Source organism: Marmota marmota, unplaced genomic scaffold (assembly GCF_001458135.2).
Source record: "Marmota marmota marmota unplaced genomic scaffold, marMar, whole genome shotgun sequence".
In the NCBI taxonomy this organism is placed as follows: Eukaryota; Metazoa; Chordata; class Mammalia; order Rodentia; family Sciuridae; genus Marmota; species Marmota marmota.
Window position 1 is genome coordinate 1,106,877 of NW_026000005.1, and position 25,777 is coordinate 1,132,653.

At 39.0% G+C, this 25,777-nt stretch overlaps 1 protein-coding gene across 50 annotated transcripts in view; it reads right to left on the bottom strand.

The window, feature by feature from the left end:
• Positions 1-25,777, bottom strand: part of Ttn (titin) — a 282,873-nt gene that overhangs the window by 200,151 nt on the left and 56,945 nt on the right. For 48 of the 50 annotated variants that reach the window (XM_048808084.1, XM_048808057.1, XM_048808041.1 and 45 more), the window contains 28 exons: positions 15,564-18,314; positions 14,488-14,766; positions 12,317-12,880; positions 11,536-11,817; positions 11,151-11,429; positions 10,424-10,702; positions 10,048-10,326; positions 9,644-9,931; positions 9,252-9,530; positions 8,876-9,157; positions 8,506-8,784; positions 8,115-8,393; positions 7,735-8,013; positions 7,332-7,619; positions 6,928-7,206; positions 6,505-6,786; positions 6,126-6,404; positions 5,728-6,006; positions 5,338-5,616; positions 4,948-5,235; positions 4,429-4,707; positions 3,961-4,242; positions 2,668-2,946; positions 2,267-2,548; positions 1,276-1,554; positions 871-1,158; positions 449-727; positions 36-314 (listed from right to left, as the gene is read on the bottom strand). In XM_048808084.1, the coding sequence (XP_048664041.1) occupies positions 36-314; positions 449-727; positions 871-1,158; positions 1,276-1,554; positions 2,267-2,548; positions 2,668-2,946; positions 3,961-4,242; positions 4,429-4,707; positions 4,948-5,235; positions 5,338-5,616; positions 5,728-6,006; positions 6,126-6,404; positions 6,505-6,786; positions 6,928-7,206; positions 7,332-7,619; positions 7,735-8,013; positions 8,115-8,393; positions 8,506-8,784; positions 8,876-9,157; positions 9,252-9,530; positions 9,644-9,931; positions 10,048-10,326; positions 10,424-10,702; positions 11,151-11,429; positions 11,536-11,817; positions 12,317-12,880; positions 14,488-14,766; positions 15,564-18,314 (10,620 nt within the window). The remainder of the gene's footprint in view (positions 1-35; positions 315-448; positions 728-870; positions 1,159-1,275; positions 1,555-2,266; positions 2,549-2,667; positions 2,947-3,960; positions 4,243-4,428; positions 4,708-4,947; positions 5,236-5,337; positions 5,617-5,727; positions 6,007-6,125; positions 6,405-6,504; positions 6,787-6,927; positions 7,207-7,331; positions 7,620-7,734; positions 8,014-8,114; positions 8,394-8,505; positions 8,785-8,875; positions 9,158-9,251; positions 9,531-9,643; positions 9,932-10,047; positions 10,327-10,423; positions 10,703-11,150; positions 11,430-11,535; positions 11,818-12,316; positions 12,881-14,487; positions 14,767-15,563; positions 18,315-25,777) is intronic. The other 2 variants (XM_048808092.1, XM_048808090.1) reach the window with 2 other exon arrangements.

Genomic DNA, 25,777 nt, shown 5'->3' on the forward strand with positions numbered 1-25,777 from the left:
TTGCAAACCATATGGGAGAGAATAAGGTTACACACCTAATGTAGAAACCAGAGCTTCACACACATCCCTTCCTGCTTCATTTTCAACCTCACAGGAATAGTGTCCTGCATCTCTTTTCGTGCTATTCAGAATTTCCAGGATGCAAGTTTTCTCTGTTGTAACTACATTGCACCTTTCAGATGGAGATATGCTAACGCCATCCTTTTTCCAGGTGACTGAGATGGGAAGTGTTCCAGTGTAGGTGCTCTCCAGAATTATAGACTTCCCTGGTTCTACAGAATGATCGCTTAATTTCTTCACAAACGTAGCTGGTTCTGGTAAGTGACAAAGCACAGCAGTTAAACACACACACACAACAACAACAACAACAACAACAACAACAAAACAACCCCACAATGGTGTCAATGTATAGGAAACAGGATGAGCAAGTGAATGCACTTGAGCAAACCTTTTACAAAAAGACGTGTAGTGCAGGATGCCTGGCCAGCATTGTTGGACACCACACAGGTATATTCCCCACTCTGAGATATGTCAATATTAAATAACTCCAGTTCTGCCACAGTGTCTTCAAAGTAGATGTTGCACCTATCTCCTTTCACCAGTTCTCTGGCACCTCTGAACCAGCCGACCTTGAATGGTGGGGTTCCTCGAATAACACTTGTGAAGGTTACATTTTTGCCTGGTAGTACTTCCAAAGGTTCAGGTTCTTTCACAAAAGAGGGTGGTTCTGTACATAAATGTGAGAGACAAAAGATCCTGTGATGCTTGAATTTGGTTGCAATTTTGAATAAAATATAAGAGCACTTTTGGATGTATGTCAATTTGGTAGGAATTTGTAAGAAATTCCTTAAGAAGTTGATAGACACTGACCTTGTACAGTCAACACTGCACGGCATTCATCTGACCCAGCGACATTAGCAGCTACACATGTGTAATTGCCCATATCTGAAGAGTCCAGAGAATTCAACTGCAATGTGCAGACATTATCTGAAAATGTGGTATGGTACTTTGCTCCACTGACAATCTTAGTCTTCTCATGAAACCAGGCAACAGAGATAGGTGATGATCCTGCTACTTTGCATTCCAAGATGCAAGAAGCACCCAGGACCCCACCAGTGTCTTTCAGTCTTCGTGTGAAGGAAGGAGGAACCATCCGGTCTGTATGAGGAAAGGCAAGAGACTCATCGTGATTTGAAAGAATAGAAGAAATTGAAAGAAGGAAAACTTGTAAAAGGAATTTGTATAAAACAACAAAAGGAAAATACCAGAACTAACCTGAAACATCAACCACAGCTGTGCAGCTACTTTTCCCAACATTGTTTTGAACCTGGAAGGTGTATGTGCCTGCATCTTGCCTCTCCACTGAGAGAATCTTTAAGGAAGAGATTTTGTTGTAGAAGCTAAACTTGTGTTTTTGGCTGCTGGTCAACAACTTCCCGTCCTTGTACCATTCGACGGAGAGTTCAGGAGTGCCAGCCACCTTACACTCCAAAGTGCACGTTTCTCCTACTGTCACTGTCATCGGTCCTGCCTTCTCGACAATGACTGCGGGCTCTGAAATACAATGTGATACCTATCTGTCAAAGTTGAGATCTTTGAGATCAATGAGATGATTATGTTAGGCTTCTCTGTTGACTTTAATATATGAATCTATAATTACATGTGGTCATAAATTTATGGCAGTTATTATTTGTGTACTACTTGACTCGAAAACGGTTTTGACAGTGGACATTAGACAACATGTTCAATTTGTCCTTGACCTCTTTGGAGCAATGTCTACCTGCTATTTTGAATCACTTGTTATTTTTGTTCTACTTTAAGGTATTATTCAGATAGCTCCCAAATTAATATTAAAATGAAATTTAATATTCCCAAAGACGAAAGTTTAAGTCTTTCCTATCAAACGTTGCTCATTGGAGTTCTTATCAACTTTAACAAAACTATTACTTTGGAAACAAATTTCCTCGCAACATATGCTGGAATCCTAATTAATTCATGCTTAAACAAGAGAGTCAAAATTATATTTGCTAATCCATCAAGAAAAGTAGTATATACACAATAAAACAAATGGCTAGCTTTTGTTTTGAACCTGGAAGGTTTATAGAAACAGAAAAGAGTGTTTGAAAGATCAGTTAGTTCTTTCCCCTAAATTTTCCAAATAGGTGAGGGTCAATACAGGTCTAGAAGAAAGTCAGAAAAAGAGATTCTGCCTGTAAGTCACTTCAGCACTTGGCACCAGTTTCTATCAGGGGACTTTTGTACCAACCTAAGACAGTCAGTGTGGCCATGTTCTCTCTCATTCCACCATCGTTCTTAACTTGGCAGATATATTTTCCAGCATTAGCTGGCTCTGCTTTTGCAAACTGCAGAGTTGCAACATTTTCCACAAATGTAATTCTGATGTTTTCACTTTCTCTAACCACTTCTTCTTTCTCTTTTACCCACTGGACGGAAATTGGCTGGGCGCCTTCTATGAATGCTTGTAATTCAGCGGGCTCACCAGCTACGACAGTGAGGCTGCTCACTTTGGAAATGAATCTTGGAGGTTCTGAACAGGAAAGATGGATGGAGATTGTTGAAAAAATTGCTCAGATAATAGAAGAGAGAAAAGAAATGAGCATTTTGTAGATTCCTGACATTTCTGCCATGTGCAAGAAACATGCTTACCTTTTAATTTTATGGTACAAATGCAAGTATCACTTCCTACTTCATTCTGTGCCTTGCAGTGGTATTCACCAATGTCAGAAGATTCGACATTAAGAATGTGAATACTTGCGTGGAAGTTTTTAGATGCAATCTTATATTTCTTGCTGCTTCGGAGTTGCCTCTTGTCTTTGTACCATACCACCTCAAATGGTGGTGTTCCAGAAAGTTCACATTCAAGACTAACTTCAGTATTTTTAAGGGTTTCAACTACAGGAGAGAAACTGCTAAACACAGGTGGTTCTGTAAAAAACAAGAATGTCTCATGAATTGGGCTATTTAATTTTATTAAATAAAATTTTTTTATTTCTTTGTTTTTAAATTGGAAGAAAGATTTAAGATACTATAATGGGTTAGTAGTGTCTAGCATTAGCACTATTGAGGAAGAAGAACTTCTGAGAGGCCATTAACCTTTACAAGGCAATCAACTCATGGGTAGAAAACCCATGTAGATCCTAGATCATGACTGAGCAGGTCAACATTCTGTCTATTCCACCTTACCAATTTATCTTGGACTACAAAGACAGACAAGAAGCTTACAAGCCAACAAACATATTAATAAATATTAATACTTCATGATTTCCATGAAGTATGGAATTCTGACTTCAGGATTGGAATTTTTTTGTTTGTATGCTTTACAACTGAGATATCTGGAAATCACCCCAGCTAAGTCTTCCACTTCAGCAAATGGTTCTTGCAATCATTGCCTTACAAGATGATAAACTTGAGCTTTGTGACAAAAAATACTGGAAAATTGCAGCCGAAAACACCAGCACTATTTGCACCAAGGTGCCATCAGTTGTATTTTTAATGGAACCAATTCTTGAGAAGAGGGAAAAATATTATTGTCCCTTTTAAATTTAATGTTAAAACTTCTACTACTAACACATTGCATATATATCCTTGTTATGCTACAGATTATTGTAAGGATGATAATGGAATTGGAAGGTGATTGAAGGCAAAAATTAATTTTAAAATGCCTATTTTGTGTGTATGCATTTTTGAATCATCATCAAATTTGATGTTTGGCCAGTGTGTTGTGGTGCTCAGAATTATGGCATTGGAATAACAAGAAAAATATCTCAAAATGCCTTGCTATACATAAGCAAAGCTTAAGAAGCTATAACATCTATAAAGGGGAATAGTGCCAGCTTAGGAAAATAGTCTATGATCTGAAATGGAAACTAAAATTGCAATAAAGAACAAAGAACTCTGATGTGCAGGGGAGGAGGAGAAATGTAAGGATGAGATTTCTACCTTTTACTATGACCTTGGTACTGCAGCTTGTGCTGCCTGCAGGATTCTGAGCCTCACAAATGAAATCTCCACTATCCTCGGTACTGAGATTGTTCATCTGTATGACAGCCACTGAGTCGATGAAGGTCATTCGGTATTTATCACTGGCTGGGAGTTCATGCTCATTTCTATACCACACAACTTTGATTTCTGGAGATCCAGTTATCTTGCATTCAAGTCGTGAGGAGTCACCTGCTTTCACTATTTTGGATGCTTCTAATTTCTTCACAAACTTTGGTGGTTCTAAAGAGTCAGGAAAAGGGAGATTATGAGGGAACAGAAATGAATAACAAGTTAGAAAGAAACATGGCAAACACAGTCAAATTCTGGCAAATAGAGTCTACTGTGTTAGAAAGATGCATTAACAGAGTACAGCAAGAACCAGAGACATGGGTCAGACAGAAACATAAAACAATCAAACTTGCACACCTGTCACAAGCAACATCGTGGTACAAGAGTCGCTACCAACATCATTGGTAACTTGGCAAGTATATTGTCCAGTCTTGGAAGCATCCACTGAGTAGAGATTTAGGAAGCTAGTTGACCCTTCCAAGCCAATGAAACATTTAGGTCCAGAGGCAAGTTCCACATCATCCTTAAACCATTTTATTTTAAATGGTGGTGTTCCTTTTAGTACTGCCTTAAATTCCACCGTAGAATCAGGTATGGCTTGTTGTCGCTCAGGTTTTACTAGGAAGCTTGGTGGTTCTATAGATTTTTAAGAGAGATATATTTAATTATATTCCTTGTAGCTGAATTATTTTGATAGTTTAGGAAATATAAGAAAATACTCCTGAAAAGAGGTAATAGCTGAATGTTTCTTGAACACAATGAGTATGTGTCTAAAGAAACAGAATTATGATTTAAGCTCTAAAGGACACAAGGATAAGTGATATATTTTTAAAGCATTCACAAAGAAGAATCAAGAGGAGGTAAAGAAATGCTAACCTTTCACAGTTAAGATGCCACTGCATGCATCATCTCCTGCTACATTTGACACTTTGCATGTGTAATTTGCAGTGTCTTCTAATTCCAGATTATTAACTTCCAGTGACATGGTGTTTTCATGACATACAAGTCTGTATTTTGCACTTGTAGATATTTCTTTTCCATCTTTAAACCACTGAGCACTAATAGGAAGTGAACCAGAAACTTTGCATTCCATATGAATAGAAGAGCCCAGAACTTTATCCATTTTGGTCAATTTTTTGGTGAAGGATGGAGGAATGTTTTCATCTATTCAATGCAAACAACACAATATATCTATTACTCTCTTGCTCTTTGCTTACAAAGAACATAATATAAATAAGGGAAGCTTACTGGGGCAAATATACACACCCAGAACTCTGAGGTAGGCATCACAGCTACTGCTTCCAAAGTCATTTTCTACTTTGAAAGTATATTGACCGCTGTCTTGCTTCATTACTGATTGAATCCTAAAACTGGCCACATTATTTTCAAAACTCATTGAGAAATATCTACTGGGTACAACTGGTTTCCCATCTTTAAGCCATTTCACTTTGAGTTCCGGTGTTCCAGCTACAACACACTCCAAGGTCACAGGGTCTTTCTCAGTAACATCGACTGATTTGGCTTTCTCTATGATTTGAGCAGGTTCTGAAGTAAGAATAGAAATAGGAATGAGTTACACTGATAATTCCACTGGAACTAAGGTGTGCCTATGAATTGTCTCCATCGACTAATGTTGAGAGAGGACAGCTTACAAACCTTGCACTAAAAGGAAAGCATAACATCTCTCGACTCCGGACTCATTCTTGGCTTGACACGTGTATCTCCCACTGTGTCTGTTATCCACGCTTCTGATTTGAAGTGAGGCCACATTGTTCACAAATGAAATGTGAATGTTGTCATCTTCGTCAAGAATCTGTTCATCCTTTAGCCAGATTACAGAGATGGGGGGAGAACCAGCCACAGTACCCTGAAAAGTGGCAGAACTCTTCAAGACTGTGGTGACATTTTCTATTTTCTTGGTGAACGAAGGTGGTTCTGTGGTCAAATAAAAGAGGATGAAAAAAAGAGGTCTGATTTAACTCCTACCCACCATTATGAAATGAAAGAGCACTGAGGGTATTTATTTGGTAGCCTGTTTCTTGAAAAGAACTGACCTTTCAGTGCAACTCTGGTACTGCAGGAACAGCTGCCACCCTCATTGGCTACAATGCACTGATATTCACCCGTGTCTGAAGGGTCACACTTGGTTATATGGAGGTTAAACACGGACACTCTGTCCGTCAGGGTGTATTTTTTGCCACTTCGAATTTCCTTGTTATTCTTCAGCCAAGTGACTTCAAACGGAGACGTTCCTGTGACTTCGCACTCTAGCTCCACATCACTATCTTTCACTACTTCCACGGGCTTCAGCTCCCTGATAAAGGTGGGGGGCTCTAAAGATTCGAAAGAAGACAGACAGCAGCTTATTCAAGGGAAGCCCAGGGCCCATTACGCAGCACAGCCAAAATGGAAAAGCAGATTCCCAGAACCAACCTTTCACTTTTAATTCAATGCTGCAGCTTGCTGTGCCCGCATCATTTCGAGCTTCACAGACATAAGTTCCACTATTTTCTACCCTGGCGCCAGAAATCTGGAAGGTGGCTAAACCATCCATGAAGGAAATGCCATGCTTCCTAACGTCTGTTATTTCATTCCCATCCAGATACCAAGAAACTCTGATTTCTGGGGTGCCCGTTATTTGGCATTCGAACGTTGTTGATTGTCCATTCCTCAGCACTAACACGGGACTGGGCTTCTTAATGAATTGAGGAGGTTCTAAACATGAAAGAAAAGGATGATGTTGAGCATTTTTTAAAAAACAAAGTCCAACCAGCAAAATGGCTTTCTTAATAAATTTCTTCCCTCCCCCAAGAAAATCTAGATAAGTAAGAAAATAAGGTGATGGAGAGACCAGACCTTTTACAAAAAGAGTGGCTTTACTAGTTGCTGTGCCAACATCATTGCTTAGTTGGCAAATGTAGGTCCCCGAGTCAGCAGCTTTGGCTGAAAAGAGTTCTAAAATGGTGGAGGTGTCGTCCTTCCAAACAGAGCGAGCTGCTCCCGAGTGCAACTCTTTGTTGTCCTTAAACCACTTTATGGTCATGGGCGCAGTGCCACCCACAAGAGCCTTTAATTGAACCCTCGTACTGGGATTAACATCTTGTGACTGTGGCTTTTCCACGAAGTAAGGAGGTTCTGGGGTGAAAGAAAAACAAGCCAAAGGAGAGGGGAAGATTTATTTTGGAATTGAGCGATGAAGGTCAGAATTAAGGCATGAAAGAGCAATAAATTCCTAATAGGTGAAGAAAAAGGCTGCTGACCTTTGACTGTCAGATGGCCACTGCACTGGTTGTGTCCTGCCTTATTGGTGGCAGAGCAAGTGTATGTCCCGCTGTCGGAACCTTCCAGCTGACTGATTTCCAAGAAGGCTGTATTGTCATGGAAAGAGAATTTGTACTTTTCGCTAGCTGATATTTCTTGGTCATCTTTGAACCATTGGATGCTTATAGGATGTGACCCAGCCACTATACATTCTAAGTCGATAAAAGACCCTTTAATACTGTCCATTTTCTTCAGCTTTTTGGTGAATGAAGGAGGTATGATAAGATCTATCCAATACAAAAAGAAAAAAAAAAGTCAGGTTAACCTGTCAAAAAAAATTTTTTTTTCTGTTAAATTAAAAGAGGAAGGAGTACAGAAAGGCTGGAGAAAAGGAATACCAACCTAATACATTAATGTTAGCCTTGCAACTGCTTCTCCCAACATCATTTTGGACCTCAAAAGTGTATTCTCCACTATCTTTCTTTTCTGTAGAAATAATCTTCAGTATTGACACTGTGTCAGTGACACTGATTTTATATTTGGGGCCCAGGGTCAGTTCTTGGCCATTTTTAAACCATTTGGCTGTAATCTCCTTAGTCCCTGAAAATTTAACTTGCAAAGTGGCTGGGTCTCCTTGGGTGACGTCTATGGACACAGCCTCCTCGGTGATTGTTGCAGGTTCTGCAGAAAACAAAGGGATAGATGTGGGCTGTGAACTGGTCTGCTGAATGGCTCACATCTACATTTCTTCCTCAAACCTGAGGCAAGCTTTGTGAACCAACCTTTTACTGACAGTAACGCAGAGCATCTTTGTATTCCTGCATCATTTTTGGCCTGACAGACATATTTCCCATCATGCTTCACTTCAATGCCACTGAGGTACAGACTGGCCACATTGTTCTCAAAGGTCATTCTTATATTATCATCTTCAGTGACTTCATCATTGTCTTTTAACCAAGTCACTGTGATTGGCAAGGAGCCCTTCAGAGTGGCCTGGAAGGCAGCCGTGCCTCCTCGGAGGGAGCTGGTGCTTTCGATCTTCTTTACAAAGGATGGAGGTTCTAACAGAAGAATGAATTCTCGATCAATACCAGCTTTATGGCAAAACCCAGCTTCTTCTCTTAAGAACTGACTCTACAGAAGAGACAGTCCATCCTTTGAACTGACACTAACCTCTTAATGTCACCCTGGCACTGCAGGTACTGCTGCCCACCTCGTTGGTCACCCGACACTGATATTCACCAGCATCTGCAGCTACGAACTTGAGGATCTGCAGGCTCACCAACTGATCCTGAATGAAGGTTTTATATTTTCTACCACTTCTCAAGACTGTGTTGTCTTTGAACCAGGTGATCTCAAAGGGAGGTGTGCCTGCCACCTCGGCCAGCAACATGACATCATACTCTTTCAACACTTCAACTGGCTTAAATTCCTTGGTAAAGTAAGGTGACTCTACAGTGAAAAAGGAATGGTTTGGGTTAACCGGGAGGGATCTGTGCTATGGGCCACAAATTTGGAAAATCAGGACAGAGTGAACACAAACCTTTGACTATTACAATGCTGCTACAGTGGTCACTGCCAGCCTCATTTTGAGCTTCACACATATATTCACCACTGTCTTCAGTGCCAACATCTGTAAGTCTTAGAACTGCAGTGGACTCCACAAAAGACATTTTGTGTTTGTTGCTCTCCTTGATTTCTCTATCATTCACAAACCATGTTATTTTAATTGGAGGGGTACCAGTTACTTTGCAGACTAGCTGGGTGGCATCTCCCTTCTTTAACAGCTGTGAGGGTTCTAATTTTTCAATAAATGTGGCAGGTCCTGTGGAAGGCAGGAAGTGATTAAGAAACATGAGAAAGAGGAAAGAATCGACATAACAAAAGTAGCACAAAGATGTCAAGAAAACAATGCAAACCTTTTACAAATAAGTTTGCACTGCATTCCACGCTTCCAGCGACATTGCTGACTTTGCATGTATATGTTCCTGAATCGGAGGTTTTTACTGCATAGAGTTCCAGGGAACTTTCTAAAGCTTCTCTGGTAATATAGCAGCTTCCACCAGAGACCAGCTCTTTGTCACCCTTGAACCATCTGATGGTGAGAGGAGTAGATCCTTGAAAAGTGCTCTTCAGGCACACTGCCGAACCAGGCAGAACATCCCTGGATCCTGGTTTAGTTACAAAACTGGGTGGTTCTGAAGAAGAGGTATAAGAGAATTTTAAAGAGTTAAGAAGTGGGATATAAGGGAAGAAGACTCAATTTGAATATTGTCTATCGTATGAATGGAATGCAAAGTCTCCAGCCAACCTTGCACAATCAGGGCTCCGCTGCTTTCTTTGCTTCCCACAGAATTTGTAGCTCGACAAGTGAAATTTCCTGCATCATTCATGTCTACTCTGCTGATCTCCAAAGAGGCTGTGCCTTCCACAAATGCTATTCTGTATTTGTCAGAAGAGGCTATTTCTTTACCATCCTTAAACCAGGACACCCTCATGGGGAGGGAGCCAGCGATTTTGCAGTCCAGCCTGCAGGAACCGCTAACAATGCTATCCACATTGCGCAAGGGTTTGGTAAAAAACGGAGCAATGTCTCGATCTGTTGGTGGCAGAAGAAGGACATAAGGATTAATATGGAAAAATGCTCCATGGTTAACTTTGGCCATTTGTTGGGTTTTAAAGAAATGTGTAATGTAGTTTCCTAAAAATACTAACCTAATACTGTGAAGGTTGTCTCGCAAGAGCTACTGCCCACTTCGTTGGAAATTTCAAATGTGTATTGGCCACTGTCATGTAGTTCAGCAGAATAAAATTTGAGTTGGGCAACATTGTTTTTAAAACTTATGCGGTACTTTTTACTGGCAGCCAAAGGTCTCCCATCTTTGTACCATTTGGGCTTGAGTTCAGGGGTGCCTGCGACAGTGTACTCCAGTGTGGCTGGGTCTCCTGCTGTCACCTGGATCAATTCTGCTCGCTCAATGATTTTGGCAGGTTCTAAAATGGTATTGAATAGTTAGGATTCCTAAGTGTGAATGACAGTTTCACTTTAAATGGAAAGAATAATACAAAGTTAAAATGTTCCTACACAAACCTTTAACTATTAGCTCCCCAACTGATGTTTGGCTTCCGGCTTCATTTTCAGCCAGACATGTATATTTGCCACCAAAGCTAATTTGAACATCAGGGATGATTAAGACTGCAACACCGTTAGTGAAGCTCATTTTGATTTTTCCATCTTCTTTAATGATCTCTTGTCCTTTCATCCAGGTGACAGAAATGGGTTCTGACCCTCTTACCGCAGCTTGTAAAGTAACAGTTTGTCCTGCGAGTGCCGTAAAGTCATCTACTTTCTTGACAAAGGTTGGTGGTTCTAGTTAAAGAGAGCATACAGTGATCAATTCCCAGACCCTCTCAACACCATCCGTATTTAAGAGTTTTATCTAGATTACATTTATTTTTTCCCCCAATACTGCTATTTCATAGTGTTGGTTAATTAGAAGAAGAAAGAGCATTCAAGAAGAATTAACAATCTCATCCAAGAGACAGAAGCATAGAAGATAAATCTAATCAATGGAACAAAATGCCTATTATGTCATTCTCCTTTGCTGTCAAATAAATAAATATTGACACTGGTATCAGGATACAGATGGGGTGAAAGCCTCTGACTTTGCTCCCTGGGACCCAAGTGAAACCAACCCCCCTCCCCCCCAAAAAAGTTTAAAGGCTAGGCCAGTAGAAGAAGTACAAGTTTCCCTTCCATGGCTAAGAAAGCCATTTGTGCAATGTCTTAGAGAGACAGCGGTTTTCCACATACTGACCTTTTAACAAGTGTGTTGCGACGCAGCCGCACTTCCCGACTTCATTAGCAACCACACACTCATATTCACCAACGTCCGCGCTATTGAAAGAATAGATTTCCAGAGACACCAGGGACTTCTGGGAAAACAGCCTGTATTTTTTACTACTTCGAATTTGCTTCTTATCTTTAAACCAGCTAATTTCAAATGGTCCCGTGCCCGAGATTTCACACTGAAGCAGGGCATTTGTTCCTCGCACTATGTCTGCAGGCTCAAGAGTTTTGATGAAAGAAGGAGGTTCTACAAAAGCACGAGAGCATTGTATCAGTAAGATGTCACAAGCAATTGAAAAGGAAATCTTTTCACAGGAAAAAAAAAATGAGGGACTGTAACCGGGCACACAAACCTTTGATCACTATCTCAGTGCTGCAGCTATCACTGCCAACCTCATTCACCGCTTCGCAGGAGTAACTCCCGCTGTCTTCCACTTTGACATCCGTGATGTCAAGGATAGCCTCGGAATTGACAAAAGACATTCGGATCGTGTTACTTTCACTAAGTTCTTTGTTGTTTTTAAACCAAGTCACCTGGATCACAGGTGAGCCTTTCAGCTTGCAATGTAGGCGTGCTGATTCACCTGGGAGCATTAAATAAGAGGGATCCACCTTCTTCACAAAGGATGGTGGCTCTACATGAAGTTTACAAAAGAGAAAAAAGGGAAAAGAGAGCTGAAACATACGCTCCACAAAAGAAAAGCGGACGTAGACAACAAAAAGACAGAACGCACAGAAAATATGTTCATGGAATTTCTGAAAAAAGCAGTGGGACAAACCATAGCTTTTCATCATTCAAAAACATGTCCCCAGTCTCTGGATTAAAAAAGAAAGCCAACAAACTATATCTATACAACACATAGATTTTATAAAAGACAATAAAGAATTTCTAGACACAAAGTTCTTAGAAGAAATTTTAAGCAAGCTTCTTTGTCTGTAATGACAGACAGTTTTAACAGAAGTAAGTGGATTCTGGAGAAGATTGAAAAACATAAAAATCAAACAGTGCTAGGACTACCCCCAGACCCAAGCATTTGCTGAATGCAATTATTTTAATACAAAATGTGCAGACTGCATTTTGTTTGTTAATGGTTTGTCTATGGAGACTTCGGAAGGAAGGAAGAAGATTCTTACCTCTGACGGTAACTGTTGCTGAACAGGAGCTGCTCCCAGCCTCATTGGAAGCTGTACACACATAGGTTCCAGAATCTTTTAGTTTGGCCAGCGGAATCTCAAGTGATGCTATTTTATCTTCAAAATAGATTTTATGATCTTTCCCAGGGGGAAGTTTTTGCCCATCTTTGCTCCAGGTAATTGTGACTTTCCTATCTTCATCTACCTGGCACTCAAGATGGACCTTCTTATTGATAGCCGACTGCACAGGCTCTAACTCTTTAATGAAATGTGGTTTGTCGATTATAATTAACTCTGCTTGGCAGATGTCTGCTCCAAACTTGTTAGAAGCCTTACAAGAGTAGACTCCTCGGTCTTGAATGGTAAGATTCAAGAGTTCTAAACTGTGTTTGTTTTCTGCATCTGAAATCTTGCACTTAGGTGAAGGAGAGAGAGCAGCACCATCTTTCTGCCAAATGGTTTCGATCACGGGAGTTCCTGCCACTGTGCAGAGGAACTTGGCTGCCTTACCCACAAAAGTCGTAAGGGACTTGGGTCTGGAGAGAAAGGTTGGTGGATATGCCTCTGCAAAAGAAAGTTTTCCAGCATTACACGTAGTCCTCACCAAAGCTCTTGCCATAATTATGTTCCAAGACAGAGAAAAGATAAATTATATTTTTAGAAAGATACAAGACATTACTTTAAAAAGGGTAAACATGTTACTAAGACCAAAAGATTTGTCAAAGGAAAATGATGAGAAACACATCTTTGTGGAGGAGGGAGACATCACTTAAATTATCTATCAAAGCAAAGAACAAATGTTCCTGTGTGAAGCCACACTGCTAAAACTTTGTTCATGATAGTAGCTGATTCATAGTTTGAATTATTTGAAAGGCAATTCAGCTGATACCTTTATTTTACAAATTAGAAGACTATGCAATAAAGAAAATGTTCTCAACTCTTCAAAAGAGTAGGGATATTAACTTATAAGAAGATTGAGGCAGTTTTGTGAAGTCTTTCTAACCCTCATGTTCGATGCCAGGAAACCCTTAAATGGCTTCACCTGAGTACATACCCCAGGCCATTTTAAACTTGTTAAAATATCCAATAGCAGTATTTTCCTATTTCCATTCTGCATTTTGAAGCCAGCCTTTAGAAAACTTCTTTATAATTAAAAACAAAATCCTCCTCCTTGTCCTTTCCTCTTACTTTGTGAGGCTTTGATTCTGTTCCATTACTGAATTGGTCTAATTCAGGTAAAGAAATATACAAAAGTGTCAGTAAGAATAATGCCACCTACTTGGTTGCATGGAGATACTTTGACCATAGAGTGAAAACCATTGGCTATGTCATGTGAGCTGGATACCTTAGAATCTCAGAAATTTTCTCAAATGTAAAAAGTTTGCAGAGAAGAGGAAGTTCAGAGAACCCTGTCTTTTTCATGGCAAAGAGATGTGCTACATTTGTCTTTCCCCTGGAGGCTGCTATTGACCCAGGGACTGTCTCCCCCTCCAATAGTCAGTGCATGGCTTGATGGCACTGCTACCCCATCCTCATACTTAAATTTTCTCTTGAAAGGAAGAAAGTAAAAGAGAAAGAGGGAGGAAGGAAAAACAAGTCACTGGTTTGTTTTTTCTTTGGCTAATGAGGGAATTCAGACATTGGATGAGTGTTAATTAACACTTTGAAAGTCATCTGGTGGGTCAGTTAGGAGATTGAGAGCACAATGTTTGTGTAAGTTGCCCTTATTATAAAATTAGGAGTAAAGCCTGAGGTGAGAACCCTTGTTTTGAGTCTTGCACTAGGTGTGTATCTGAAATTAGGGTTTAAAAATTTTAGTCTTCTGGCTCTTTTCAGCTTGTGATTCTATTCTTAATTGGTTGTTTGACTTCAGACTATTAAATTCATTGAGACCATTTACTTTTGAGTAGCACTGAATTGTCCTCGAATATTTTAAATTAAGGACTAAGCCATACTCATTTGATGACTTAACATTGTTCTCAAGTAATAAGCTATTTTTCCTTTGGCTGCTGATTAGAAATATAACCATAAATAATGACTTTTGTTCCACATGGGCTCTGCCCTACCAGGTTACCATCTTGTTACTGGCGGTTCCCATTGGCAGCACGTTCTGCACCTGGATAGAAAGCAACCATAGGTGACAACATCCACGTTACTTGCTGGGTATTTACCTGTCACAGTCAGCGTGGCTGTGCAGCTGACACTGCCATACTCGTTGGAAGCCTTACAGGTGTACTCGCCACAGTCCACGACCTGTGTCCTCAGGATTTCCAGGCTGGAGACGTAATTTGAAGATCGAATAGAACACTTGTCACTTTCATAAATTTCTCTGCCAGCTTTGAACCACTGGAACCGGACATTGGGGGCACTTTGGATCTCACAGGTGAATTTGGCTAAGTGGCCTAAAGCTACTTCCAAGGGTTCGATTCTCCTCTTGATCACCGGGGCAGCTGCAAAGGGAAGCAGAGTCCATTAGCAGGCCTCCTTATCAGGCACACCACATTTTTCTTTTTCTTCTAACTTTTGTTGCTGTTAATGAAGTAAAACAGTGGAAATTGGTGAGACGGATTGCAGCAGTTTAAGACAAGTGACTGGAAAATGAGAAAGATCATTGAAGGCAAAGGAGGCAATACGCAGCTCTAACATATTCATTACTTTGCGGTGATTTGTGAAAAAAATATTAAAATGTGATTGCTATTGGCTTACATGCATAACAACATGATATACTCCTTAAATAAACCATGCTTACTAGGAACATTGAAAATAATGTGAAAAAACATGATCTATTAAGCAAAGTGATGAAGCAAAAACAATAGCAGAAAAGAAATAGAAACATTAAACACAAATGGACAACTAATCATGGTTATTGAAATCGCATTTAGGAATGCGATTGGTGATTTCAGAAATGGCTAGATGTTCATGTACAGCTTTTTGTACATATTTTTAAAGTATTTCCATATAAAAATCAACTAAAAAGCATATTTACTTGGCATTACGAAACATGAATGTTTTATTTTAAAATGTTTTGTTTTAAAAATAAGTAGTATCGTAGTTATGATAGCAGGCTACCCAACAAGGCAGCAAGTAAACATAGCTAATAACCATGATTACGTAGGCCATTTCATTCTTATTCTAAATAACTTGCATCCTGGAAGTGGTTGATAAGTGAAAACTCAGTGACAAAACCTCAATCATTTCAATTCAGTGGGTATTAGAGCTTGATCCATTTAATCCCTAAAAATCCAACCTCTCTTCACTACAGTGAGTTTTGCTGATGTTGCTGTTTTTCCATTGTCATTCGAGGCCTCACAGACGTACTCTCCTTGGTGGTCCTGTGCGTTTACTGTGTCAATTACCAGTGTATATGTATCCCGATCTTGTAAACACTTGAACTCTTTATCTGAAGGCACCAGTTTACCCTCAAAAAACCAATTCACCTCTTTAGCATTTGTTATGGATACCATGAAGGAAATGACTTCACCCTCCTCAGAAGTGATGTCCTTCAAGGGTGTCTGTATAACAGGGCAGTCCTCTTTAAGTAAGTCGCCCTCAGTTTCTTGTATCTTCACCATACTAGCCTCCTCGGTATGGCTTTTAGCGGCTTTCTCTTTTTCCTCTGAAGGTTTCAGAATCTCATCCTGAGTTTCATCAGAGATGGCAGCTGAAGCCACATCCTCAGTGGCAGCTGTGCCACCCACATCTTTGACCTGACTCTCCACCTTAAAACAACTGACCTCTTCCGTGGACACGAGGCATTCAGATTTGACCTCAGTGATTGCTTCAACATTCTGCAAATCTGCAAAATAATCCACATCTTCCTGCATACCTGTTATGGCTCTTTTCTGAATTCTAGGATCCTCAGCAGTTAAGATGTTTATCTCTTCACAAATAATGGAGCACAAAGTGTCCTTCAGTTCGATTTTCAGGTTAGCCGTTTGAGGATCAATACCTTCAATAGCGATGGTTAATTCTTCTGTTAGGGACTTAGCTGAAGTAATAAGGTAGGTACACATGATGCGTTTGGGTTCTTGGGTGAAGTGCAGAGCCTTGACCTCAACCTTTTCAATGTTTCTCAACCACTCAGAGAAAAGACTGGGTTGCTCAATGGCTACTGCAGCCTGCAAAGCCCTGCGGATTTGAGTCTTCAGGTCTAATCGCTGCTCTTCTGGAATAGCAGAAAGCAAGCTTTCCTTAGAAAGAATGTCACATCCCTGCACCTCCTGCACCACCTTGATTGCCACGGGCTCTGTTTTACACTCAGTGATTTGGTTCAGGGGCACTGCCATGTCATCAGAATGCACTTCTTTGAGCAGGACCTGCTTCTCCTCAAGTGTTAATGGGAACCTAACAGACTTGCCTTCCTCAGTGCTCACTGCAATATCTTGCCCTGCACTTTCTAGTTGATCTGCAATTTCCATCAAGATTTTGCTTTCTTCTGTGCATGTGTGTTCTAAAGGAACCAGGGGCTCATAGTTCACCTTAGAAATCACAACATCAGGACCCTCAAAACTTTCCATGTATCCCTCAGCTACACTCTGACTCAGAATGAGAGCATTTTGTGCCTCTGGCTTTGGCAGAGTCAAACTTTGCTCTTCATCCACTTCAGATACTGCCTTTTCTTTTAATAAAAGTACTTCTTCGACCACAGAGGATGGATATGAATGTGCTGGAGATTCTGTTGAAGACTGTGCATAACTCCCTTCAGGTTCACCTAATAAGGTTGCCAGAGGCTCAACTGTTAAAGAACTAATTTGTTCTATGGACAAGGCACTTGGGATGATTTTTTCTGGCTCTTGAAACACTAGAGTATCTTCTTTATGGAGGGTTTTCTGGGACTGGACAATCTGTAGTTGTAAATCAGGAGGTGGTTCCCTGATGGGCTGTATATAAGTAGTCCCATCAATGGAAGGAAGTTCCCTGGTGCTTTCAGGAGTGGGCATGTCTTGCTCCAACATGACTGTGGATTGTAATTGCTGCGCTCCAAAAGTAGCTTGACTGCTTAGTTCACTGGTTTTAATAATATGCCCATAAGAAAGCTGCTCCTTTTCTTCTGCAATTAAAGCAGCTTTCAAAATGGTGCCCTTTACAAAGGTTGCAATTTCCTGCTCTGTATTGAATGCCTTGACTTCAGGGTCTTTTAATGACATCTCTGGAAAGTCATCAGACACCTCTGGTGTAGACTTTGCTTTGCAGGGTGCATCAGTCATGTCTGTGTCCTGCAGGAGTACAAGCAGCTCTGCAGCACAGGTGGACTCACCCCATACATTCTCTGCTTTACACATGTAGAGGCCACTGTCTTCTCTCTGAGGGTCATTGACAATGAACTTCCCAGAGCCATCAGGATTGTGAATGATGGTATAATAAACATTGGTGCAAAGCTGCTTGTTTTCTTTGAACCACAAAACAGTGGGGGCAGGCTCTCCAAGCACCATGTAATCAAAGATGGCAGGGAGCCCCGGAGCACAGTGAATTGGCTTTAACTCCTTGAGGAAGAAAGGAGGGCAAGGACCTTCAAGCTTTTCCAGAGATTTCTCCACTGCTGATTCTGTTTCTGTCTCCTTGAGTCCTTCTCCTTTGGGATTTATTTTTAGATATGCACTACATATTGCCTTTCCATTCTCATTACTGGCCACACATGTATATTCTCCCCCATCCTCAAATTTGGTGAACAGAATGATCAGGCTATGATCATTACCATCAAAAACAAATTTGTAGTCAGCAGAAGGGGTTAACATCACCCCATTAAAGAACCACTGAATTTTAGGTTTGGGAATGCCAATAGCAGTAACGGACAATTTAGCCACATCCCCGATGCTTATTTCAACATTTGACACTTCTTTAATGAAACTTGGGACAGTGCCTTCCTTTTTGATATCAAATTTAGTTGAATGAACTGGAGGTTCAGACAAAAGTTCAAGTGTTTCTTTTAAATGAGATAACTGAAGTTCAGAACTATAGGATTGAAGTCCTTCCTCGGCAGCCAGAAAACTAGAAATCTCTGTATGGAGAAAAGTGATTATTATTTTACTATAAAATTTTGTTTAACAAAAAAAAAATACTAAAGAATTAGGTGCCAATTTATGGCCTTATGTTTTTTTCTTTCCTGTAGCCATTAGAGTATTCTAAGATTAATTTATATAAAAGCACATTTCTAAATTTTCTTAGATTATATACGATTATATAATTGTTACCATACAAATGCAAGTTTTGATCCACTTCTTTGCTCGAGTTTATAAATTTGAAGGACATTTTTATGAGTCTTCCTTGTTATGTAATTCTAGTACTAAAGTTTGAACTAGTGCTTGCTAGAGTTTTGTAACAAAAGAATCTAGGATTATTTAAATCAATTTCTAAAAAGATCCAGAATTGCTCATAATATGTAGGACCTTCTTCAGTTTAAAAATGATCTTTGGGCTAGGCATGGTGGTGCTTGCCTGTAATCCCAACAGTTTTGGAGTCTGAGTCAGAAGGATTGTAAATTCAAAGCCAGTCTCAGCAACCTAGCTAGGTACTAAGCAACTTATTGAGACCCTGTTGCAAAATAAAAAGGACTAGGAATGTGGCTCAGAGGTGAAGCACCCCTGGGTTCAATCCCCAGAACAACAACAAAAAAAAAACAACTTTGGGGCTGAGGATGTAGCTCAGTGACCTCAGTGAGGTCATGAGTGCTTCCCTAGCATGCATAAAGTTATGGGTTCAATCCCCAGTACCACAATAAATCAAATCAAATAAAAAGAAAAGAAAAATGATCTTCATTGTTAAAGACCCATTATTTCCAAAGAAACCATCTACATTTTAGTTACTCTTTCCAAAATGAAGCCACTATTAAAAATAAGGGGTCATGGGAAATGTTTAATTTGGATTTGTAAAAGAAGGGCTGTTGGCTGTTACAGGTCTTCTTTCGTTTGTGTAAATTGTCATATCCTTTCAATGAAGCTTTTGTAAACAAGATATTAATTAAGAAAATAGAAGAATCATAAATAAGAGAAAATGAGTCCAATTTTAGAAATCTGATTATAGTTTATTGTGTGAAGAAAACCTACACAGCGTTATTGAACAGGAAACAGTGAATAACAGACACTCTCTAAACAGTACTATGGATGACAGGATGAAGGACCAGTGATTTGATAACAAGAAATTCAATTTTTCATTAAATCTGTGAGGTATGTAGAACAATCCTGTTACTAGAAGTTTTATTGCCTTACTGAAAAGCAGTTTTATTATTTCATTAGTTCACTTCACTTGCCTCACATGGAACACTCGTATGCCCTAATTACTTTCTGTTCTAGCGTATAGCATTAGAAGATAGGACTCATGTCTGTTGGCTTTAAATACACTGGTAAAACTTGCCTATAGCATGAAGAATCATACTCATCCAGTAATCCACACAACACTGACTAATTTCATATACTAAGAGTGGCCTCTTAGGTGTACATTTGATCTATATAAGTTATGTTAGCTTTCCTATCACTTGAACTTCCAAAATGAATTATGAATGTAAATATAATTAAAATACCCTAACATGTTGAAATATTTTCAAAGATTTTTTCTTACTTCAAAACACAATGCATTAACCATTAAAAAGATAGTCAATGGAATGCAAATGTTCTGAAACATGGAAGGTATAGTTAAAAAAAAACATGAAACAATAGCAGCTAATAATTGTATCTAATTCAACTATGTGTCATACAAAGAATTCTTTCTCCAGCATCAGGGAAATTAATATTTCAGGCTTTTAAGTTATGTGTCATTGAGTCAGAAAATAAAAAATCCCATTTAATTATCTACAACAATTAATAAGTAAGCCAAGTGTGTGGGCAAGGCTTATTTTTCTTTAGTCTTCGTTATTCTGCATATTCTCAAGTTCAGTGCATTTGAGATTGAAAGAATTCTAACGAACAAAATCAAATAAAGCCTTCTTTTTCATGTGAATAAAAGTATATTTTTCAGCCTTCCTGAAAAGCCAATATGGCATTAAAATATTTCTTTCTTTTCCTTCCTTTCTTCCCTCCTTCGTATTCTTTGTCAAGAAACAGGTTCTAAACTGTTGCTAAGCTACAGATGTTTGGGTAAAATGTTCTTGTCGTGTTTGTTACGTTCTGAATTTCAATTAATCTGAACACACATTATGTGGTTAAAAGTAGAATAGAACCCTAAATTCCTAAACTATAGAATTAATTTTATTTCAGGAATGACAGTATATACTCAGAAGTATCTGTTCTGTATCTATCTCCTGATGAGCTATGAACACTCAGAACAAATGATTTTAGGAATCTGGACAATAGGAGTATAGGGAAAATCTGACTTCTCTGCCTATTTTCTGCATATTCTTCCAATTGTTTTTAATTTGGATGACTATAAGAAAGTCCCACTGTTGGAATAAAAAATTAATAGTTTAAAGAAACACAATAAACACAATTGAATACATGAATTCTTTTGTAAGTTAAATTTAAATTAAGTGAGTTATGTTTAAATTCAAATCAGTATGTTTAAGACAATTATGTTTCTTAAATATCGTATAATGTAGGTGATAAATAAAGTCACTAGATAACAGTAAGTTATTTAAGAATTGGAGGGAGGTTAGATTCATAATGTTATTGCCATAATAATTTCTCTTGTCTGTTATGAAACTAAAATTTATTCTAAATTATATTAACAGCTATTATCACTAGAATGATTCTAAATCTTATTGTTGAATATCACCTCTGGCATCTTTTGGTCTAACCCATTTTTAGATAAGAAAACTAGATTTCTTTGTATTTATTAAATTTTATATGAGAAAATTTAGGCTCATAGATATTAGGTTAGGAGTTTGTGAATTTATTATAATTTTAATTTTGCAAAATGAAATTAAAAACTTGCTTTAGAAATATATGTAAACATCTTAATAAAATTTGAATGCTTATTAATTTCTTGTTTTAAAGACAAAGTTCAGTAAAATGACAAGATTTTAATGTTAATTGAATATACACTGAAATACAAATTACCATATTGTCTCAATTATTAAAATGCCTCACCTTCTTTTTTTCTAATGTTAAAGATTCCAAAATTGAAATATAGTTTAAAATCTACATGTAAATACAAGATAGTAATTTTCTTAGTTGCACCCAGGCCAATATTAAGTTAATGCTTCACTTTACACTTGACACTGTCTTAAAAGTTGAGAAAATGTTCCCAAACATGGAAAGATCATTATTTGCATATTCTGCAAATATCTAGATGAACCCTGTCCTTAAAAAGACAGTTGGTCCCTTCAAACCCAATGAGAAGTAAAACATTTAAGAGGATATTAATAATGAAAATAATAAAAAAACCCAAAATTAATATACTAAGATTATAATGTACAACAGATTATAGAGTTAGTTACTGACTGGGTGAAGCTGGGTTTTGTTGCTCCTTTTGCCCAACTCCTGGTAAATAGCCACAGTTTGGATGCAAATATTTGATTCCAAAAATGACTTATAATGTGAGCAAAGGAGTTTCTCTTACCAATTGTCTGGAGGATCATCTGGCATGGCCTGCTAAAAAAGAATGCACCTTACTAAAACATTTGTGGAGGAGGAATTAGGGTAAAGCAGGTCCAGACGATTAGGTAGCCAAGGAGATGTTTAATTGTGCTTGATGATACACAGCATAATTGACACAAGTGATGATTCCACAGTTTGGATAAGAGAATATTTACATGTATTACAAGAATGAGGTTTCTACAGAGACAATACTTTCCCAGGTGTCTTCAGTGTAATGCATTCAAACAGAGTGGTCTAATTTGGATGTTTATTAGGTCCATATACTTTGGAAAATGTGGAAGCACTCAAATTTTAATCATTACTGAGGTGCTAAACCATCTCTCTTTAGGTTAGGGTGAGGACTGCATAAGTCTCAGCCATGCCTGAATTGTTTGTTGCTACACACCTATACTCACCTGCATCACTTTTTACTAGACTTGTTATAAATAGGTTGTGGAACCCTATGCCACTTTCCTCAGCACTAAATCTTGTTCCTTGGACCAGTTTCCCATCTTTGTACCAATAAACCGTGGGTCTTGGAGAGCCACGGACTAGACACTGGAAATACGCTGCTGTGCCTAATAGTGCATGACAGTCAGAAATGCCTTTGATAAACCTGGGAGGCCCCTCCACCACCTGAAATTCAAAAAAGCTGTCTGCGTATTTGCTTTTTAAGACCAATTCTTCCTTTAAACTGCTTAAAGTCACTTTACTTTTTGGTGTTATCATAGCAAATATTTCAGAATCTCCCATGGTGAGGAAGCCCCGACAGATAGCCTCTCCTACACAATTCACAGCTCTGCATCTGTATGTCGCACTATCAGAGGGACAGATATTTAGAATTTTAAGGGTGTGACTTCCCTTCTCCGCACTAATCACATATTTCACATTATCTGGCTCAATACACATATATTCTTTATACCATTTAACTTCGGGTGTAGGGATGCCTATAACTGAACATTTGAATACAGCATCTGAATTTTCTGGAACTTTAAAATCACAAATAGGTGTTATGAAACGTGGAGGCATGTCAAATACTTCTAAATCAATTTTTAAATCCCTGTCTTCTTCCCCTCTTGTATCCATATTTGGAGGTACTAAATTCAACGGAAGAACATCTAGATTCACAATCATGCTTTTATGATCTGCAGTAAATTCGGGCACTGTGACTATTTTCACTTGCTTCTCAAATTCTCTGACATCTTTTTCACTTAATTCAACTTCCAGGACAATTTCTTGAGGAGAAGGTGTTCTTGATGAGGTTGTGTTTTCCAAATCAAACTCCATGACATGCTGATGTGTTACTGGAGGTGGGAGTGCCACTGCCCTTTCTTCTTGGGGTATTATGTCCACTTTGGCAAAGCTCTTTGCTTCCCCAATGATGTTCACAGCATGGCACATGTACTCTCCCTCGTCCCCCTTTTGAAAGTTAGAAATTTCCAAAGAGCATACATTACCCACCCTTTCCATTTTGATTCTTTCGTCTGGCTCTAGCAACGATTTATTTCGATACCATTTCACACCAGGAACTGGAAGGCCCTCCACTTCAACAATGAAGCCTAATGTTGTATTTTCATATATCTTCCTTTTGGTCAGAGGCTCAATAAAAGATGGAGGCATTTCATTGTCTTTTGGTTCAGTGGCTTCATTGGGTGTGCCAAATGAATCGGAACGCCATAGTTCATAAGCTGAGCTTCTTTCTTCTGTAGGCGTATGGAAATGTTCGTTTGGTGTACTGTCCTCCCTTTCTATTTTTGATGGGGACATTTTTAAATTTCTAGTGGGGTTTGGTCCTTTGGTAGGAATAAAATCTCTCTCTAGTGTTTCTCCTGGGGGTGTAGAATATCTCTCTAGAGCCTCCCCTGGGGGTGTGGAATACCTCTCTAGAGCCTCTCCTGGGGGTGTAGAATACCTCTCTAGAGCCTCCCCTGGGGGTGTGGAGTACCTCTCTAGAGTCTCCCCCGGGGGTGTTGAGTATCTTTCAGAAACTTCCTCTAAAGGTGTGGAGTATCTTTCAACAGAGTCACTTTCTGAATTTTTAGTTGGTTCTTTAGTTGTATCCGAAGATTCAAAATGTTCCACAGACGACGGTGGGGTATAAAATTGATCTAACTCAGAGATTTCCTCACTGCTTATGCTTCCCACATCAATGGAAATATCAGATTCAGGAGAATATGGACGACCTAGTGATTCCTGTTTTTGGTTGTAGTATTCATACACAGTGTTGAAAGTCACTTCTTCAACCTCCATCGAAGTGATGGACTCCCTCTGGACAAGTTTTGCTCGGTGTTTGATGTCTTTAGTCTCAGGAACCTCAGATTTTCCAGCGGCAAGTAAATATTGTGTCAGAGAGGTCTCGGACTCCAAGGCTTTTGTTGCATGTGCCACATCCAGTTTAGGAAGATTTTCTGAAAAACAAGTTTCTGCCTTTTCTCCTTCTACAGTGGAGAAAGAAGCTTCATCTTGAACTTGAACTTCTTCATCACCTTTTTCTTCTCCTGAGGCATCAGTTTTTTGACTTGTTGGTTCATTTGCATTTGGTTGTTCTCCAGTCATCAAGAATGGCAAGCACTGACTGAGAGACAGCTGTCTGTGGAGTGCATCTGCGTCCTGAGCATCACCTTTGTAAATTCCATCTGTATCCCCCTGTGTCTCACCATCCTGCCTTTGGAATGAGGCCACGTCTGGGTTGATGCCTTCTTCTTCCATCTCATCAACCTCTAAAAGTTTTTCCTCACTTGCTGCTTTTTTCAGCTGTGAGATGAAACTTCTACTTCCATTTTCTAGAGATCCGTTGTCCTCAGAAACATCAGTTTCTTCTCTCCCAGCAGATGGGGTTGGAAATGGGGCACATGATTCACCATAGATTGCTTCAGTAAAGGACTTAAAAGAATGCTCAGTCTTTAAAATTTCTGTACTTTGATCCTGTACATGTTGGATTTCTTTTTCTAAATAAGAGGCATTTGCATCACTGTGACTTTTCTCCAGAGTTCTAAACTCCTGACCAGGATAAGTTTCTTGATTGGTAAATATGTTATTTTGTACACTTTGAGAGGTACTCTGGGTACCAGATTGTAATGTCTCAGGGCTAGGAGTCTGTTCTTTATAGAATGTTTCCTGCTGTTGCCTAGTTTCTTGTCCTTGGAACTCCTTAGCTGGATCTCCTATATGAGAATACATTTGTTTTAGGTCAAATACAATGTGCTCAGTATCAGCTGCTGTTGAAGCAGGATGCTGGGTTTTAAAATAAGCTTCTTCTGATTGACCACTATCTAATTCTTGGAATATTACACCTGCATTTTCTATTTGTGAATGAAACTGCTTTAGGTCAAATGTAACAGGTGCTTCATGTTCAACCCTGTCAGAAACTGCAGATTGATCTACAGAGCCTATTTCTTTATGGTATTCCCTTTCTTGTACTTCAAATTCCTTATGAGTTTGAGAGGACAGCAGCTTCAAATTCATTACAACGTTAGCTGAATCTGTCTCAGTGTTTGAAGACATTTTCTCTGCCTGATGCATATTTGCATTTAGATTACTTAATCTTGATTCTCTTTGCTTTAATGAAATGTCTATGTCTTCCAGCTTCCTTTGGGGAGGATTAACAAATGATTTCTTGGTAGGCCTTTTTTCTAGAACTCCTTTCTCTACATGTTGTAACTTTTCAAATGCAATTATTTTATGCTTCACCTTTTTCCCTAGGTAGTATCTCTCTCCATCAAAGGGTTCTTCATACATAATGGTAGATGAGTCTTTCATATTTTGTACTTTGTCAGAAATTCTCTCAGAGTGGATATTGGATAAATAGTCTCTTTGGGCATGTTCTTGCACATTTTCCCATTCAGATCCAAGTTTTTCAAAATCATTTCTTAACTCTTTCTGAATATCAGCATCACTGAAATCATCAACACTTGGATAAGCAGTACCCTCTGCTTGATGAAGCTTTGATTTTTCA